This window comes from Opisthorchis viverrini (assembly GCF_000715545.1).
Source record: "Opisthorchis viverrini unplaced genomic scaffold opera_v5_71, whole genome shotgun sequence".
Taxonomy (NCBI): Eukaryota; Metazoa; Platyhelminthes; class Trematoda; order Opisthorchiida; family Opisthorchiidae; genus Opisthorchis; species Opisthorchis viverrini.
In genome coordinates, this window is record NW_008751727.1 from 1,123,969 (window position 1) to 1,139,715 (window position 15,747).

At 46.7% G+C, this 15,747-nt stretch overlaps 2 protein-coding genes across 2 annotated transcripts in view; one reads left to right on the forward strand and one right to left on the reverse strand.

Annotated features, from left to right (window-relative positions):
• The window catches only part of T265_04362 (hypothetical protein), a gene marked incomplete at both ends in the record, with an annotated part of 52,239 nt that overhangs the window by 31,980 nt on the left and 4,512 nt on the right, over window positions 1-15,747 (reverse strand). The window contains 12 exons of the mRNA XM_009169083.1: window positions 3,056-3,116; window positions 6,701-6,768; window positions 8,340-8,475; window positions 8,511-8,570; window positions 8,629-8,680; window positions 8,730-8,787; window positions 8,834-8,905; window positions 8,938-9,065; window positions 9,108-9,207; window positions 9,245-9,357; window positions 10,293-10,405; window positions 13,513-13,661. Of these exons, the coding sequence (XP_009167347.1) occupies window positions 3,056-3,116; window positions 6,701-6,768; window positions 8,340-8,475; window positions 8,511-8,570; window positions 8,629-8,680; window positions 8,730-8,787; window positions 8,834-8,905; window positions 8,938-9,065; window positions 9,108-9,207; window positions 9,245-9,357; window positions 10,293-10,405; window positions 13,513-13,661 (1,110 nt within the window). The remainder of the gene's footprint in view (window positions 1-3,055; window positions 3,117-6,700; window positions 6,769-8,339; window positions 8,476-8,510; window positions 8,571-8,628; window positions 8,681-8,729; window positions 8,788-8,833; window positions 8,906-8,937; window positions 9,066-9,107; window positions 9,208-9,244; window positions 9,358-10,292; window positions 10,406-13,512; window positions 13,662-15,747) is intronic.
• T265_04364 (hypothetical protein) lies at window positions 728-10,173 on the forward strand (the record flags this gene model as incomplete). Its single annotated transcript, XM_009169085.1, has 3 exons — window positions 728-875; window positions 7,427-7,857; window positions 10,066-10,173. The coding sequence occupies 3 exons, from the start codon at window positions 728-730 to the stop codon at window positions 10,171-10,173; spliced, it is 687 nt and encodes a 228-aa protein (XP_009167349.1).

The following is a 15,747-nucleotide window of genomic DNA, read 5'->3' on the forward strand; positions in this document are numbered from 1 at the left end:
CACCGTTACTATGGGGTCGGCACCGGTGTTAAAGCTGAACTACAGCCAACGGTGAAGACTACTATCAGCTGTTTCAAACGAACGTCTACACCGTTACTTGATGTAGGATGGCGGTGCGTATCTGAAAAACAGCGACGATCCTCTGCCCAAACAGCCCTATATGGAGAAAGACAACAACACAAATAGTTAGAATTTCGTAGTGCGTTTAGGAATAATAGCACAGTCAGCGTTATAAACCCATATAAGCGTTCGAAGATGAGAAAATAACGCAAAATCGGTAGAAACGTTTTTAAATCTACGTTGTGTTCTTCCCTTGGAACCGTGTGCACACGACACAAAAGCTTTTTGAATAAATGCGAACCGCTAGCTTACCGTAGCACATCGCGCTTCTAAGATTCCGTTGAAACTACTGAGTCGGCGTCTCCATTTGTTGAAAGTGCCTAGGCTATGTTCATGACGGGTGTCTCGATTAAAACCTAAGAATGTTCCGGTAAGACGCGTTGAGCGGAACGTGAGTACAGTGATCCACCCAATAAGGGTCGCCCATGGGACTTGATCAAAGTCGGCCTTGGACCCTTGGTGAATGACACCTGAATAAAGCCTGTGGAAAATATCCCTTTTTATACATTACACAATGTTTTTACATGTATAATGCGTAATAACTAGTACAAAAAAATAATAAAATACAAATCGTTCAGCTGTAGCACCCTTCCGGTGCCTAGCTGCCATGCCACCCGGAGGAAGCACGAGGGCTGGGATACTGCCAGGTTGCCCAAGCCTAGACAGGGGAAGTCGAGTGCCAAATGTCGGGTTCGAACCACGGACCTTCCGGTCGATAAATTCGTGCTCTAACCATTTGGGCTATCTCGCCCCTAGTACACTAGTACACTACTTACTACACCCCATCTGACCTCTCTCTGAAACTTAAAGGGGTTGCCGAAAACCCTCTGACACCCCGTGACCAGTTTCGCCCTGCTGGGGGTTCATTGGGTAAGCTTAGTCACCGAGTTTCCCCTAAACTTATACCCTACCTAACGTTCTATCTGATCCTGTTTGAAATAGGATTCTCACACAACGGGATATGAATATGGGACGCCACTAGAGACCTCAGTGGTTAGAGGGCAAATTTACTGACCGGAAGTCCGTGGTTCGAACCTGACCTCTGCCTCTCGACTTCCTCTGTCTACGCTTAAGCAAACTGGCAGTATCCTAGCCCTCATACTCCCTTCGGAAGGCATGACAGCTTGGCACGGAAAGGGTGTTACAGCTGAACGGCTGTCTTAATATTATCTTATTATCAATACCAAATGAGTTCTCGGAGTCATGACATTTTCCACGACGCTAAAATCAGTCTCCTTAGTTGTCACTCACTGTTTCCCCCCTCATTTGAGCTGTTTGATCAGTCGTCTCCGGATTGGTGCTCACTTAAAGGACATCAACCACAATAAAGTAGATTTCCTGATACACGGGTTTCCGTATATTTGGTCGGCTGTAACATGTCGGTACTCAAACGCACTCCGAATTACCTTCCACCAGTTCCTTATGAATGCCGATGAAATACACGGTTACTGACTGAAACTGGCTGAACCCGCCAGCTCTTTCATGTTCGCACAGAACCATCGTTTTTCTTTAACTTGATAAAGTAACTGTAGTTATTTTCTCATGATGAAGCACAAATAGACGGGATTTACCTGCAATACAGATTCTACGACAAATTTAACTTGGGAGGTGTTTGGCGTCAAAATCATCCACTCTACGTCTATCACAGCGGTTCAAAGGTACAAAAAATGATACGCACAGAAGTACGTTCAGGAGACAAGAGGTTCTGTAGCCCCATTAGTTTTCGACGAAACTGTAACTGCATTGAGATGCGGACAACACTGGTCTATAATTTTTTCGACTAAACCGAACTATTTTGATTTTGGCCGGTCCAGTCAGCACCTGTACTGTTTACCTTTAAATTGTTCACATGTAGCATTCTTTCAATACCTAACTGCCATGCCATCCGAAGGTTGTACGAGCGCTGAGATACTGCCAGGTTGACCAAGCCTAGACAGGAGAAGTCGAGAGGCAGAGGTCGGGCTAGAATCACGGACTTCCGGTCAGTCAATTCGCGCTCTAACCACTTGGGCCATCTCGACCCTCGTTAAAACTTTGATAACCAAGGTATGAGTGATACGGTTAGCGTAACATTTTGATTCACAGACAACCGTCGACTTACAGCACATTCTGCAAGTCCACTCCTATGGAGCGACCGCTGTCAATCGGTCCGGCCAAGTTTTGTTCCGGAAGGCATTTTTACTCGACCGGCACCATCAAGCTGACTTACTAACTCGTGTACACATCAAACAATAAGATATACATTGGTGCACTGTTGGGCAACTTTGTAGGTACATAAGGTGCACTAATTCGGGTTCGACTTTTTTCACAGCCTGACACAAACTCATCAGAGCTAAGCCATCGGGCTTGATTGTGATCAGGTGAATCGCAGAAATGAGAATATACAAACACCTATTTATAATGCGCTGACGACTTCCCATCTCCTGGTGATCAAGCTCGCGTGCCGTCGTTTGCGACCGTCTGCACTATCTTATTGCTTGACCTGGGATACTATGGGCTGATGGTCATCAGACGACTGCACACTTCTCCTGAGAGGATTCGACCCAGTTGACGAAATAACGCGTGACAGACTAGAACAATAACAAGAACTACAGTGCACGCTCAGACACAGCCGATTAGTGTGACCTTGAATTCCAGTGTTAAAAAGTTGAACCACGGTATTCCAGTACAACGAAAAAAAATTATATCGTTGAGTCTACTATATTCTAATACAGTCATCACCTCTAAAACGATGCTGAATAAAAAAGACACATGCAGCGCAAATATGGACCCAGCGATAACTACACCACTTGACTGGGTCCGCCACGTGAGGACAACAGACAGGCCTGGCTACGGAATCATCTTCTAAAGTCCGCTTACTTACGATTAAGTAATGTGTCAAGGTGAAAACTAATGAAAACAATCATCGCGAGAACCGTTGGATGAGTAAACTTACCTCGACAGAAAGAAACTGGTAACAATCCCACCAGTTTTTGAATGGAAGTGCGAGGTCAAGCCTAAAGAGAAGAAGGAAAGTCGATCGGAATTGAGGTGAACAAAACTCCGATTTGGCGCTGATAACCGAAAGTGAATAACGGCACATTGTGTACAAGCGGTCGATTGATCATACCGCTTCTCAGTCAGCGGAAATTCAAAGCCAGGGTTTCCACTCGGAGGACAGTCTTCGGTTTTCTGAGATTTTGGTGAAGCTAGATCAATTTATACATCGCTAAAGCTCTGTTATTATCAGAAAATGTTAACGATTTGTTCAAGAAAGAAGGGACCTTTGAGGCCGAGTGTGTCGCTTCGTCTTGGAAGCAACCACTGGATGAAGCAGTCACAAAGAAAGAAGGACCTTTGAGGCCGAGTGTGTCGCTTCGTCTTGGAAGCAACCACTGGATGAAGCAGTCACATATGTGGACATACTGAACCAAACATGAGACCCACAAGTGACGGGAATTACCGTCTCAAAGTGATGAAACAGACTTTTCAGGACTTCCACCAAAGTAAATCAGTGGGGATGCCAACAGTAACTCTATAGGGATGCAATCGTACAAACCAAATTGACTCCTAACTAGCCATATAAAAAACTATGTATCATGTCAGCGGCATGCGAAACCTAACAAAAATGATTCGCAGGGCTGTGAAATCTATGTAGGTAACTTTTAAGAGTGCACTGCTGGTCGCTTACCAACGTTCGGAAACCGGTCCTATTTCCTCAGCTTTATATCACACCGAAGGGTGTATCCTAAGAGGATACACAACTGGACGTAAAACAAAGGTGGTCATGGGAAGTGGATGATGGCAAAATGGATATCTGCGGCCGGTAAATCCGAATGTGGATGTGAAGCTATAGTGTGTGCGCTTCAGAAGGTGGGTTTTGACTTTGATAAAGGCGCACAATTGAGAGTCTTGTTCAGCTACGCACACAGTGTCGAGACGGAAAGGCACACGTTGAATTCCAGCGCCCACAGCAGAAAACTTGGAACAACGTAGGTCTTGTGAACATTCCAGACCCTTTCAGTAGAGAACCGGGTACGGATAATGTTCAGGAGTTAAGCGTCAGATTCCAACCCAAAGACCCGTGGGTTGATTCTATCCCTGGTGTAGATGGATCCAACGTTGCTTCTTGATTGTTTTTGTTTTGTTTTGATGTAAACTAACAGCAATCCAGCCTTCGTGTATAATCCGGATGAGGGTAGTTTCAGATATATTTCTAATTCTCCAATAACGGGAGCGCCGCACAATCACAATAAATTCATACTCATGATCATGGGTAAAGAACGAACCAGCCTGGTATCCCGCCAAATAGCCCACGTTTTCACTGACACAACAGGAGCGTGATTAGCGTCGGATGCTCACATATCACATTTAGGCGCATAATGCGTCGTGGCAGGCAGCCCACCTGAATAAATATGCTTCTAATGCCGTATCGTAACGTAACATTTGCATGCGTTCATGTGCACACATAGTGACAAAGAGTTGCGCGCTAGTGGTCACAGTCCGGCGGTAGTCTGGCACAAACTAACCACGAATGAATCAAAAGATTACTATAGCGGTAAAACGCAACAAATTCAGTTCAACCGACCTTGCAAGCACAAAACTATGTGCAGTGCACGGCGCCTTATATGAACTTGATCCATGAGCCTATCGACCAGCAAGCGGATCATACCTTCTTTCAACAACTAAACATACAGCACAAACATTCTCTGGAAGTCGAGCTAGTTATGTTGTGATTCGAAACCTGAACTGGAGAGCAGAAAGTTACTGATATTTGTTCGCAATTAGCCTGAAGCACAGGACTGATGTGCGAGCCACATTCTGGAAGTTGGCGTATATTAACAACACTTGTTTAGGCTCTATTTCGCACCATTCCAACGGGTCACCATCTATCCGTCTGTGGCATTTTGAATTGGGCGCAGACAAAAAGAACACAGTCGGGAGCACGCAGCGCGTACTTTTCGGTGGAGCCTTCAAATGAAGCCTTTGCTGTAACCAAGGCAACACCATATCCCAGGTGCTGGCGTATACGAGCAATAAGTGTAACGTTTTGATGGCTAAAAAACTTCAAAGATCTTAGACTTCTCTGCGGGCACAGGGGTCGTACCATAACAGCTCAAAAACATACTGTGGTCTTGGAAACAGAGTGCAATTCTGTCTCAACGCCATGGGTGCACAAATTCATAGTAGTATCGTGAAATCACCACCAGAGCTGATGCACCCACCCCGTTACATGAAACAACACTCAACATTCGATGCGTACCTTTGAACTGCAAGAGCACGCTCAAAGCAGGGCTCTCCTCTGAGTAGTAGCTGAACAACAGGTTAATAGCGATGTGCAAAACAGATGTTGCTATAAATCGGAATTATGCAGATGGTGATAATGATGACATCGATGATGGTATCCACAACGCCTTTCGCACAACAACAAGAAGGCTGACTTGCCGCAGGTGGCATGGAGACGACCTAATAATCAGCCTAATCAGCTCCTAAGGCACATTTTGTTTGTCTTGACTAGAATTGAGTGGGGGGAAAACAGTGACTTGGAAGGGAAGATGAGAGGATAAAATGCTAAACTGTCGATAAAAAAAACTTTCAGCTGTAACACCCTTCCGGTGCCTAGCTGCCATTCTACCCAAAGGAAGCACGCGGGCTGGGATACTGCCAGGTTGCCCAAGCCTAGATGGGAAGTCGAGAGGCAGAGGTCGGGTTCAAACCACGGCCCTTCCGGTCAGTAAATTCGCGATCTAACCATTTGAGCCATCTCGCCCCCACTGTCGATAGTAGGGGTCTCAGGGTTTTCAAGTAGTAGTCCGGAATGCAGTGACTTAGGGACTTTGTCAGATATAGCTCAAAATTGCATTCAGTGGTGAACCCGTTGTTCTTTTTGTTCAAGCTCGACTTATTTCGCTCACGCCTTCTATATTTCACGAATAGAGCACACGTCATTTCCCAGCCGGACTACCTCGCTAAAGTGCGTCTGTGGTTGTGTTATGGACTTATGTCGATTGGGGTCTTCAAAGGACGCCGGATCTGTTCGGATGATGAATTTCGAGACAACGCTCAGATGTGTTCATTTCAATGCTGTTCGAAGGCGTAAACACCCCATTCTTGATCGCTTTCCCCAGGAGCATCGGATCTCTTCACACTGCGTCCCCACATTGCGGTTTCAATTCCGCTCTTTACCTAGGCTTTTTTTCCTCATGACTGCACGGCAGTTAGCTCCAGTATGCATTACTGGTGTAGTCCTGTTGGTGATGACGGCGAGGACATCTTATAAATTAGTGTGCTGTTTTTGTCAAATAATATTCATATCACCATCGTTTGGACAACAGAGAAGGGGATCAGTGGACCTGAGTTTCTTCCTCATTATAGCTCATCAATAGTGCAGCTCGCTGATCACACCAGATGTCTAGAATTCGTCTGAACATCCGTCTATTGTCTCCCATTATGTTTCAACCAACGAGAACTTGTCGACTAAAGACCATGCACATATTCACGGCAGCTGGGGCTGCAGATGCACTTCGAGCTATTCATCCTCAACTGTGTAAGAAAAATGAAAAACTATGAGAAAACTTGCAATTTATGATCTGGAGCTCACCTGGAACCGCTAACAGCCATGACAGTAGACGTCACGGTAAGGGGATGTGTCGCATTCGAGACCATCATCTGAAACGAAAGATTGGTTAAAATCCCTTGGTCAGCAAAAGTCTATACGCTTAAAAATTATTCATCCCAGCCAAAAATTCACATAGACTTGAAAAAAGACGAACTGTATGAAAAACCGTAACAGAAGCATTCATCCAGTATCCACATGCATCCGACCAGCTGACAGAATTCGTACGTGATAAGTACTGACTCACGACATACAGGGATGCATTTTTGGTAACCGGTCAAATTATCCTTAAACCTATACTATAACACTACCTTTGGAGAAGCTTTATTTCCGGGACACTGCGTCCTGGCGACAATTCAATCCAGGGAATAACATTCTCAAGGCACCACATACCCGGACATTTCGTCCCAGACAACACACACGAAACAACTGCGTTCAACGGCTTTTCCATCAACAGCCTTGTTACCACCGCATTTGCTATGGTTATGTGTGTATGTGTGCAGTCTTCAAGTGGACCGAGGCTTGAAGATTGATTTCCAGACGCCCGAGGTTGTTGGCGCAAGCTGTTACACAGATACTGCTGCCGTGAGTGGGGTCTTCAGTTACGACGGATAAGCATACGAGGGTTAATAGTGGGATGGGAGAGATGGAAGAAGTATGCGAAAGGTGTCAGTAAGAGTCTGTTCCGCTTTCCTGCTCCTCTGTTTGCAGGTAAGGCAACCCGACTGATGACATCACACGAGCGTCGATGTGGCATAACAGTGTTGTTGGCTGTAACATGGTTGTGTATGGGCTGGGATACTGCCAGGGCATCCAGGTCTAGACGGAAAGGTGACCAGGGTTCTTGTCCAAAGCCTGTGACTCAAAAGCCTGACCGAAAAGTAGCTAACAGTGCACTACAATTTTTAAAGAGCACAACGCATGTCTTAACCGCCAACTTGGAGGACCAAGATACCGTGTTGGTCAGACCTCCAACCATTGATCAACCTGGTATGAGGGGCTCTGAGTGTCGTACGAACACTTCTCAGTATAGCTCATGGGCCACAGAGGCAAACAAGCCATCACACCATGGTGAGGCCCAGTCTCTTCGTGAGGGAGTTTCCATCAAACGTGCTTTCAACTTGAACTCGCAAATTAAATTGGTGTCTACGGGCGAATCAGCCGGATTCTGGTTGAATTCCTCGTTTATGGCATTCTGATCCCGCCCCCAGAGATGTGTGCATCGGGGGTGCATTATTTCAGTGATCAGCCATGGTAATACTTTCGGCAGAAAGGGGAAACTTCGAACACGATGTCAAGATGGTGCTAAACTTTCGCTCGAATATGCCGGTCGACACGAACTTTCCCTAGTTTACTTCCTGTGTATACCAAAAATTCTCTACTCGCAAGCTTCCTTAAGAGGAATCAACAGCGGGCGCCATATGATCGGTTGTACTAGGAAATAGACTTTACGAGGAGAGTCTTAGGAACTGAATCTTCCGCCAGTTGAACTTTCTCATCTACTGAAATATCGGCAAAGAAAAAGATATCCTCAATATCTTACGACGTGATCAAAAACATCAATAACAACACCGTATCCAACAATCTGGTATACGATGGGCAAGCAACGTACAACAGCACTTACCGCAGCAACCATTGGTGTGTACTGTTTAAGATTTGGGTCAACACGTTCGGTAAAAACGTATTCATTCAGAACGTATACGAAACAACTGATCATCCAAACAGTGACAAGCTCACCAAGCAGGCGTGGAATGAGTCCACTACACGATCAAGCAATGAGAGAATTCCAACCTACTTAAACAAACTCAGGATCCCTTCATCTCTGATCATTCGTGGAATAGCCAGAAGAAAATTGCTAGATACAAAACAGCCAATTATTTGTTGGAAACACTTGGAAGAGAAGATAAACCCACCCATAAGACTCGGTACAACCAGAAAATTCCGCCATTTGTCGTATCATAATTACTTAGAGGAAAGTTGAGTTTACAACTGGGACAAGAAAGTGAAAGTTTACCTTGGAACGGATAGCTTACAGCAACGCCAGCTAAACGAGCAGCAGCCAGTTTAGATGTCTGAAAATAAGAGTGGTTATTGCATGTGCGCGTATACCGTCCTCACCTCTTGTACAAATACTTTGAGTCCTCTATTGGTCACATAAAAAGATTTTTTGAACACGGATTCTGTCAGGCACTAATAAGGTTGAAGGAGGAGGAAAAGTCAACTTTGAAGTGTAGGCTTGCCTCGATAAGCTTCTCTGTCGTGTACGACTTCACATATGAGCCAAGCACGCTGGCGGGTAGTCCAGTTGTGAACAGTCCAATAATGCCAACTTCTTCGCGCAGTCGTCTAACTATGTATGAACATCACGCAAAACTGTGCCAAATGGAATTACGATAGACGAAAACATTGGGAAATACGTATCGCCTATAGTTCTTATCGATCAAAGTGTACAAGACTGGACGCAATTTGGGTGGATCGGGCTCATAACCCAACTAAAAGAAGATGCGATGTGAACCGAAGTAGATTTACCATCATCATGGTTCGTGCATACACCAGCGGGTGCAACAACATTGAAGTACACGTGGGGATGGCATAATCGTACGTGAATTGCAGGCTCGTACCCATATGGCAACGGAATGAATCTGAAACAAACAGAACAAACGGGAAGGAAACACACAAACACCGCAAAACAAAGGGGAGCAGGGACAAGAGCGAACTCACTTTGTATATTCTTACAGTATGTACCCAAGGCGGTGGGCTTAACACATTTCAACCAATCCTCTTTAGGCCCCCACGTTCCGCATAGACATTTCTTAGTAGGTTAACTGACAGTGATTTGTCCTGCAACGACGACCATAAAACTCACAACTTAATCCACAAGGAGCTTTCCCTGTTGGGAATTCGGGGGCATGGCCAAGAGCATTTGCGGACATGAAAAATTCTGGGATTTTGTGCTCGTGATCCGTGAAGGTAACCCAAAATGTTGATGCGGGTAAACTTGCCTACCTAACAACGAGCTACCGCTTGATTACGGCGGTGAGATTTTAGTATTGCAATTATTCACTGGTGAGGATTTCGGTCCCCAAGTTTTAGCCATACCAAGAAAGGTACGGGATAGTGGTCATATAAGTCATACTGTAAATAATCGCACCAAGGGAATGTGTGGAGGTAATTCATCCTCACTCTGTGGCAGTAAAGTAGAAGAAACAACGCGGTTCATGTGAGCTCCAAGTTTAATACCAGGTCTAAAACACCTGTACGTATGTAAGGTGTATACAGCGACGCCTTCCGAACGCGTTATTGGCAACCGGTATTTGGCGGATGTTGAATTATGATTAGCTTGTGATTAGTCCACACGTTCGGCCAACCAGAGCTCCCCTTCATGCTGGACCGGCAAGCAATCTGATCTTCTGGCCGATCGCACGCAGCTCATGCTTCTTGGCCGTAGCAGCGCCTGACTGCGAGCAGTAAAGCAGCTCGGGTATCGATCAAAGTGTACAAGACTGGACGCAATTTGGGTGGATCGGGCTCATAACCCAACTAAAAGAAGATGCGATGTGAACCGAAGTAGATTTACCATCATCATGGTTCGTGCATACACCAGCGGGTGCAACAACATTGAAGTACACGTGGGGATGGCATAATCGTACGTGAATTGCAGGCTCGTACCCATATGGCAACGGAATGAATCTGAAACAAACAGAACAAACGGGAAGGAAACACACAAACAGCGCAAAACAAAGGGGAGCAGGGACAAGAGCGAATTCACTTTGTATATTCTTACAGTATGTACCCAGGGCGGTGGGCCTAACACATTTCAACCAATCCTCTTTAGGCCCCCACGTTCCGCATAGACATTTCTTAGTAGGTTAACTGACAGTGATTTGTCCTGCAACGACGACCATAAAACTCACAACTTAATCCACAAGGAGCTTTCCCTGTTGGGAATTCGGGGGCATGGCCAAGAGCATTTGCGGACATGAAAAATTCTGGGATTTTGTGCTCGTGATCCGTGAAGGTAACCCAAAATGTTGATGCGGGTAAACTTGCCTACCTAACAACGAGCTACCGCTTGATTACGGCGGTGAGATTTTAGTATTGCAATTATTCACTGGTGAGGATTTCGGTCCCCAAGTTTTAGCCATACCAAGAAAGGTACGGGATAGTGGTCATATAAGTCATACTGTAAATAATCGCACCAAGGGAATGTGTGGAGGTAATTCATCCTCACTCTGTGGCAGTAAAGTAGAAGAAACAACGCGGTTCATGTGAGCTCCAAGTTTAATACCAGGTCTAAAACACCTGTACGTATGTAAGGTGTATACAGCGACGCCTTCCGAACGCGTTATTGGCAACCGGTATTTGGCGGATGTTGAATTATGATTAGCTTGTGATTAGTCCACACGTTCGGCCAACCAGAGCTCCCCTTCATGCTGGACCGGCAAGCAATCTGATCTTCTGGCCGATCGCACGCAGCTCATGCTTCTTGGCCGTAGCAGCGCCTGACTGCGAGCAGTAAAGCAGCTCGGGGGGATTCCAACTGACACTTCTTCCTTGGGGCTTCAAGTCGTGGGTTCGCTCTCAGTGGACTCGCTGGCTTGCGGATGCCGTCTGCCCAGCGTGGTGGTCGTAATGCATGCCCGGGCTTGGTTTCCGACGGAGGAGCTGATAGATTTTCCGCAGTAGCGCCGAGATAAAGCCTCCAGAAGTATCTTTAGACTCACGTCACTAGGTTGGTGAGACGAGATCCACGCATTCACCGGCCGAATGTGGTTTGTGTGTCCGATCCGCTTGGCTGGGCCAACTTGAACCTCATAAAGCACTTTACTGTGCTGGCAAAGGATATGCTACTTAGCGTGTCTGCGGCTGCAGTCGCGAATCAACACTCTCCGGCCTTTGCTGAAACAGCGTGTGGTCGCACCGTGATGTCGTGAACCGTTCCTCCATCCACGTATTGCGGTGAATCAGCCGCCTGTTCTGTGGCAGGATATTTATATCGTTCAGTTCTGACATCCTTTCGGTGTCTATCTACCGTACTACCTGAAGGAAGCACGAGTGCTGAGATAATGCTAGGTTGCCTAGGCCTAGACAAGAACAGTCGAAAGGCAGAGCTTGGTTTTGGACCACAGACTTTCCGGCCTGTAGATTCGTGACTTAAACATGAGCTATTTCGAGCTGCGATGTGTCATGCGGTATCCGAACATCCATCGGAGCAGTTCCCCTGCTGGTAGCACTCCATCATCTGAAATCGCGTCGCCCTGCATGCCAACAGGAAGCTTTGCAAATTCTCTTCTATCAGCTCCTCCTCTTTGGATTTCTGAGGCGTATGCTTCAAGGTAATAAGGAAGAGCTCCACACGGATGTTCATTTGTGCATTAAATGACAGCAAGAGGATATGAAATACACCATACTCCTGACAAAACTCTGGGAGTGCCGATGACGTGAAGTGACAAAAGCCTCCGGAGCTCCGAAATGACTAAACAATCGTCAGGGTTCTAGGATTGCATATGCAGTTGTGGGTTTGCTCAGCAGTTTCCGGTCACTTACTATAAGCGTCAACTACGACCACAAAGTGTTGACCACCAACTGGACCTGCATAGTCGGTCGATAGACAATACCAGGGTTCCGTCAGCTGCGGCCACGACCTAAGTGGATTTTCACGAGTGACTTTGATGCTTCACCATACTACAGACAATATTTGGAAGCCCACGCAACCTGGGAGTCAATCACAGGTCAGTAGAAGTAACTCCGAGCAAGAGCCTTCATTCTGTATATTTCCGGGTGCCCTCTATGAAACTAGTTCAGTAGGGCAGTCGATGTTAAGACAATACCAGGGTTCCGTCAGCTGCGGCCACGACCTAAGTGGATTTTCACGAGTGACTTTGATGCTTCACCATACTACAGACAATATTTGGAAGCCCACGCAACCTGGGAGTCAATCACAGGTCAGTAGAAGTAACTCCGAGCAAGAGCCTTCATTCTGTATATTTCCGGGTGCCCTCTATGAAACTAGTTCAGTAGGGCTGGTAGTATTTCCTTTGGAATGACGGCGCGTTTTGAAAATACAAGTTACCCGTTGTTTAGCTCTGGTGCGCAACGCTGGTCAACGCAAGGTCTCGAATCATGTCGTGAGTAGGTTCGCGGTCATTGACTATGGCAGTCCGTCAAGACCTGCTGCAGAATATGGCTTCGGTCGATAGCCTAGTGGACCATATCATCAGTCTCTGGAAGGGTGAGAAATGCCTCCGATAATAACGGTTCACTCCAGGCTCCGGGACAGTTAATGCGATCTGGCCTGTTTGAATCAGTGAGATGCGATAGTGTGTCGGCCTGTCCGAGGCTTGTAGTGGACTGGCAGTTGATTGTGAATTCGTACCCAGAAGCAGAGTGATGCATCGCTGGGGACCGCAGATGATTTTAGGGCACTTTTTGACGATAGGCACGATGGCCAAACACCTTTTAAATATGAATGTAAGTGCGCTCGGTTGGTGTCAGTGACTTGGCCGCATGTGTAACGGCCCCCTGGCTGATGTCGGGGAATACAAGCGAAATCAATGTGCCAATGAAAATTGAAAAAAAATAGAAATCGTTCAGCTATAACACCCTTTCGATGCCTAGCTGCTATGCCACACGAAGGAAGCACGAGGGCTTGGATACTGTCAGGCTGCCCAAGCCTAGACAGGGGAAGTCGAGAGGCGGAGGTCGGTTTCGAACCACGGACCTTCCGGTCAGTAAATTCGCGCTCTAACCACTTGGTCCATCTCGCCCCAATGTGCCAATGTCATAGGTCGAAGCACCTTATGTCACAACGATATCCAGTGACTGGACGTAGCGGACAATAGGTCAATCGGAGCTCAGCTTGGATTGCACAGGATCGAAGGCGCATTGGCATTCCTCTAACCATATGCACTTTTGACCCTTGGCGACCAGCTGGTTCATTGGGCCTCTAGGGCGATGCATGGTCGGTAGCAACGAGCAGCAGTGACTGACGTGACCGAGGAACCACTTGAAAGATGTCCAGTCCGTACATGTTGACTGGTGTTTGATGGTGTCAGTGTTCTCCGGACAAGATTGGGGACCGTGTTCGACAGTGTGTTCGACAACGGTCAGGTCCTAACGAACAATTCTACCCGGTGTTACATTTATTTAGAACCTTAGAGAGAAAGGAGAAAAAAGTCATATATATTACGGACACTGAGGGCTGCAACGTAGATCAGATCTATTGAAGTTAGTAAGTAGTTATTTTGTCTTATTTTTCTGAGCAGTGGTTTAGGTAAGTGTTAGGACGGTCAGGTCCTACCGAACAATTCTACCCTTTGTAATATTTCACTGAGATTTCATTTTCTCTGTTGTAGCCAACTGAGCCGCAGCGGTCTTTCTTCCATTGGTATATCTGCCGATCTTCATCTGGTGTCCTTTAGGGGACGAGATGGCCCAAGTGGTTAGAGCGCGAATTTACTGGCCGGAAGGTCCGCGGTTCGAATCCGACCTCCGCCACTCGGCTTCCCCTGTCTAGGCTTGGGCAACCTGACAGTATCCCAGCCCTCGTGCTTCCTCCGGGTGGCATGGCAGCTAGGCGCCGGAAGGGTGCTACAGCTGAACGCTTTCTTTCGCTTTCTTGGTCTCTTTTCCTCTTCATTGTTTTTTTTCACTCAAGTAACTGGACTAACAACATAACATCAGCATCAGCTAGCGTAGCAGCTAACATAGCATCAGCTAGCATCACCCAAAACAACTCAGTGAATAATCCCATTTAATTTTGCATTAATCTGCGTTGTGCTCGTCAAACCCTGAAACAATACTCTTGAACACGACGAAGCACGTGATGAGGATGTTGATATGGCTGGGTAACCTTGACACCAAACGGCAGTCGAGTTTGGTGACAGGTTGCGTAGGTTGTTGGTGGTAAAAAGTTCTGTGGGACTCCCTCTAGGCTTCAATCTATGGATACGCCTCATTCAAACCAATCTCCGCAAAACATCTGCCCCCAGTCTGTATCGTGAATAAGTCATATGGCAATAATAAAAAGTATCCATTACGGCTTTGAGACCAGTGGAGAAATTTGCACACAAGCGAATGTTTCCACTAGCCTTCTTCACCATTACGATCGGAGCGCCTCATGTCGAGTAGTTGGTCGGTTGGAGAATACCGCCTTCTGTATTCAGTCCAGTTCCAAATCAACATTGGACAAGGCTTTACATGGCAGTGGGCATTTTAGGCTGTAAACTGGCCTGGTATTAAGTGCAGGCACAGTCTGGCTTCAGCTTTGGTGCAGCATCCAATTTCAGCGGAGAATATGCGTGCATGAAGTTGCAGGAGGTTCCCGAGTGAGTGCTCCAAGAAGTGTTTGTTCAAGGGCAACTCAGGATTTTGCACGCGTGAAGTTGCAGACACAACCGATCGCCTTCTCCAGTAGATACAGTTTAGCGGTCCATAAGAACAAGCTTAAGGCATAACGTCAGGTAGCACGTGGCTTGGACTGTTGAGCCATTGAAGTTTATGGACCCATCTCGACTTCCCCTGTCTAGGCTTAAGCAGTATCCCAGCTCTTGTGCTCATCCGGGTGGCATGGCGGTGGGTGAGTAGAATCTCCAATCCCGATTCGCAGCCGGTTGCGTCAACGTGCTTTCGAAAGCACAAGGGGTCATAACCATCACCGGTTTGGCCATAAATTTTGGGTCGGGTGAACTGGAGCCAATCGGAAGCCTGTTTCGCGCCTCTCCTCTAGGACTTCTGCGGCTGCGCCTCTAGTGGGCGATCTTCAGATATACGCTTGATCTTTGGGTAGGCATGTTGAATACTAACAGCCCGCTCCAACGTCTTCTGAACGGTAGTTGGGGAAGAAACGGTGACTAGAAGCCCAAGTGTTCACTTTCTCTGCATGAAGCGATCCGTGTTAAGGCTTTGTGGGGAAACTGCCAAGAGTCTGTTTTAGTGGCGTCATTTTTCTAGAAAACGACCTCTAGATGATCGGCCTGCTCACCCTCATTCGCCTGTCCACTAAAGACGCCGTGGCGGTCTTGATACAAGGG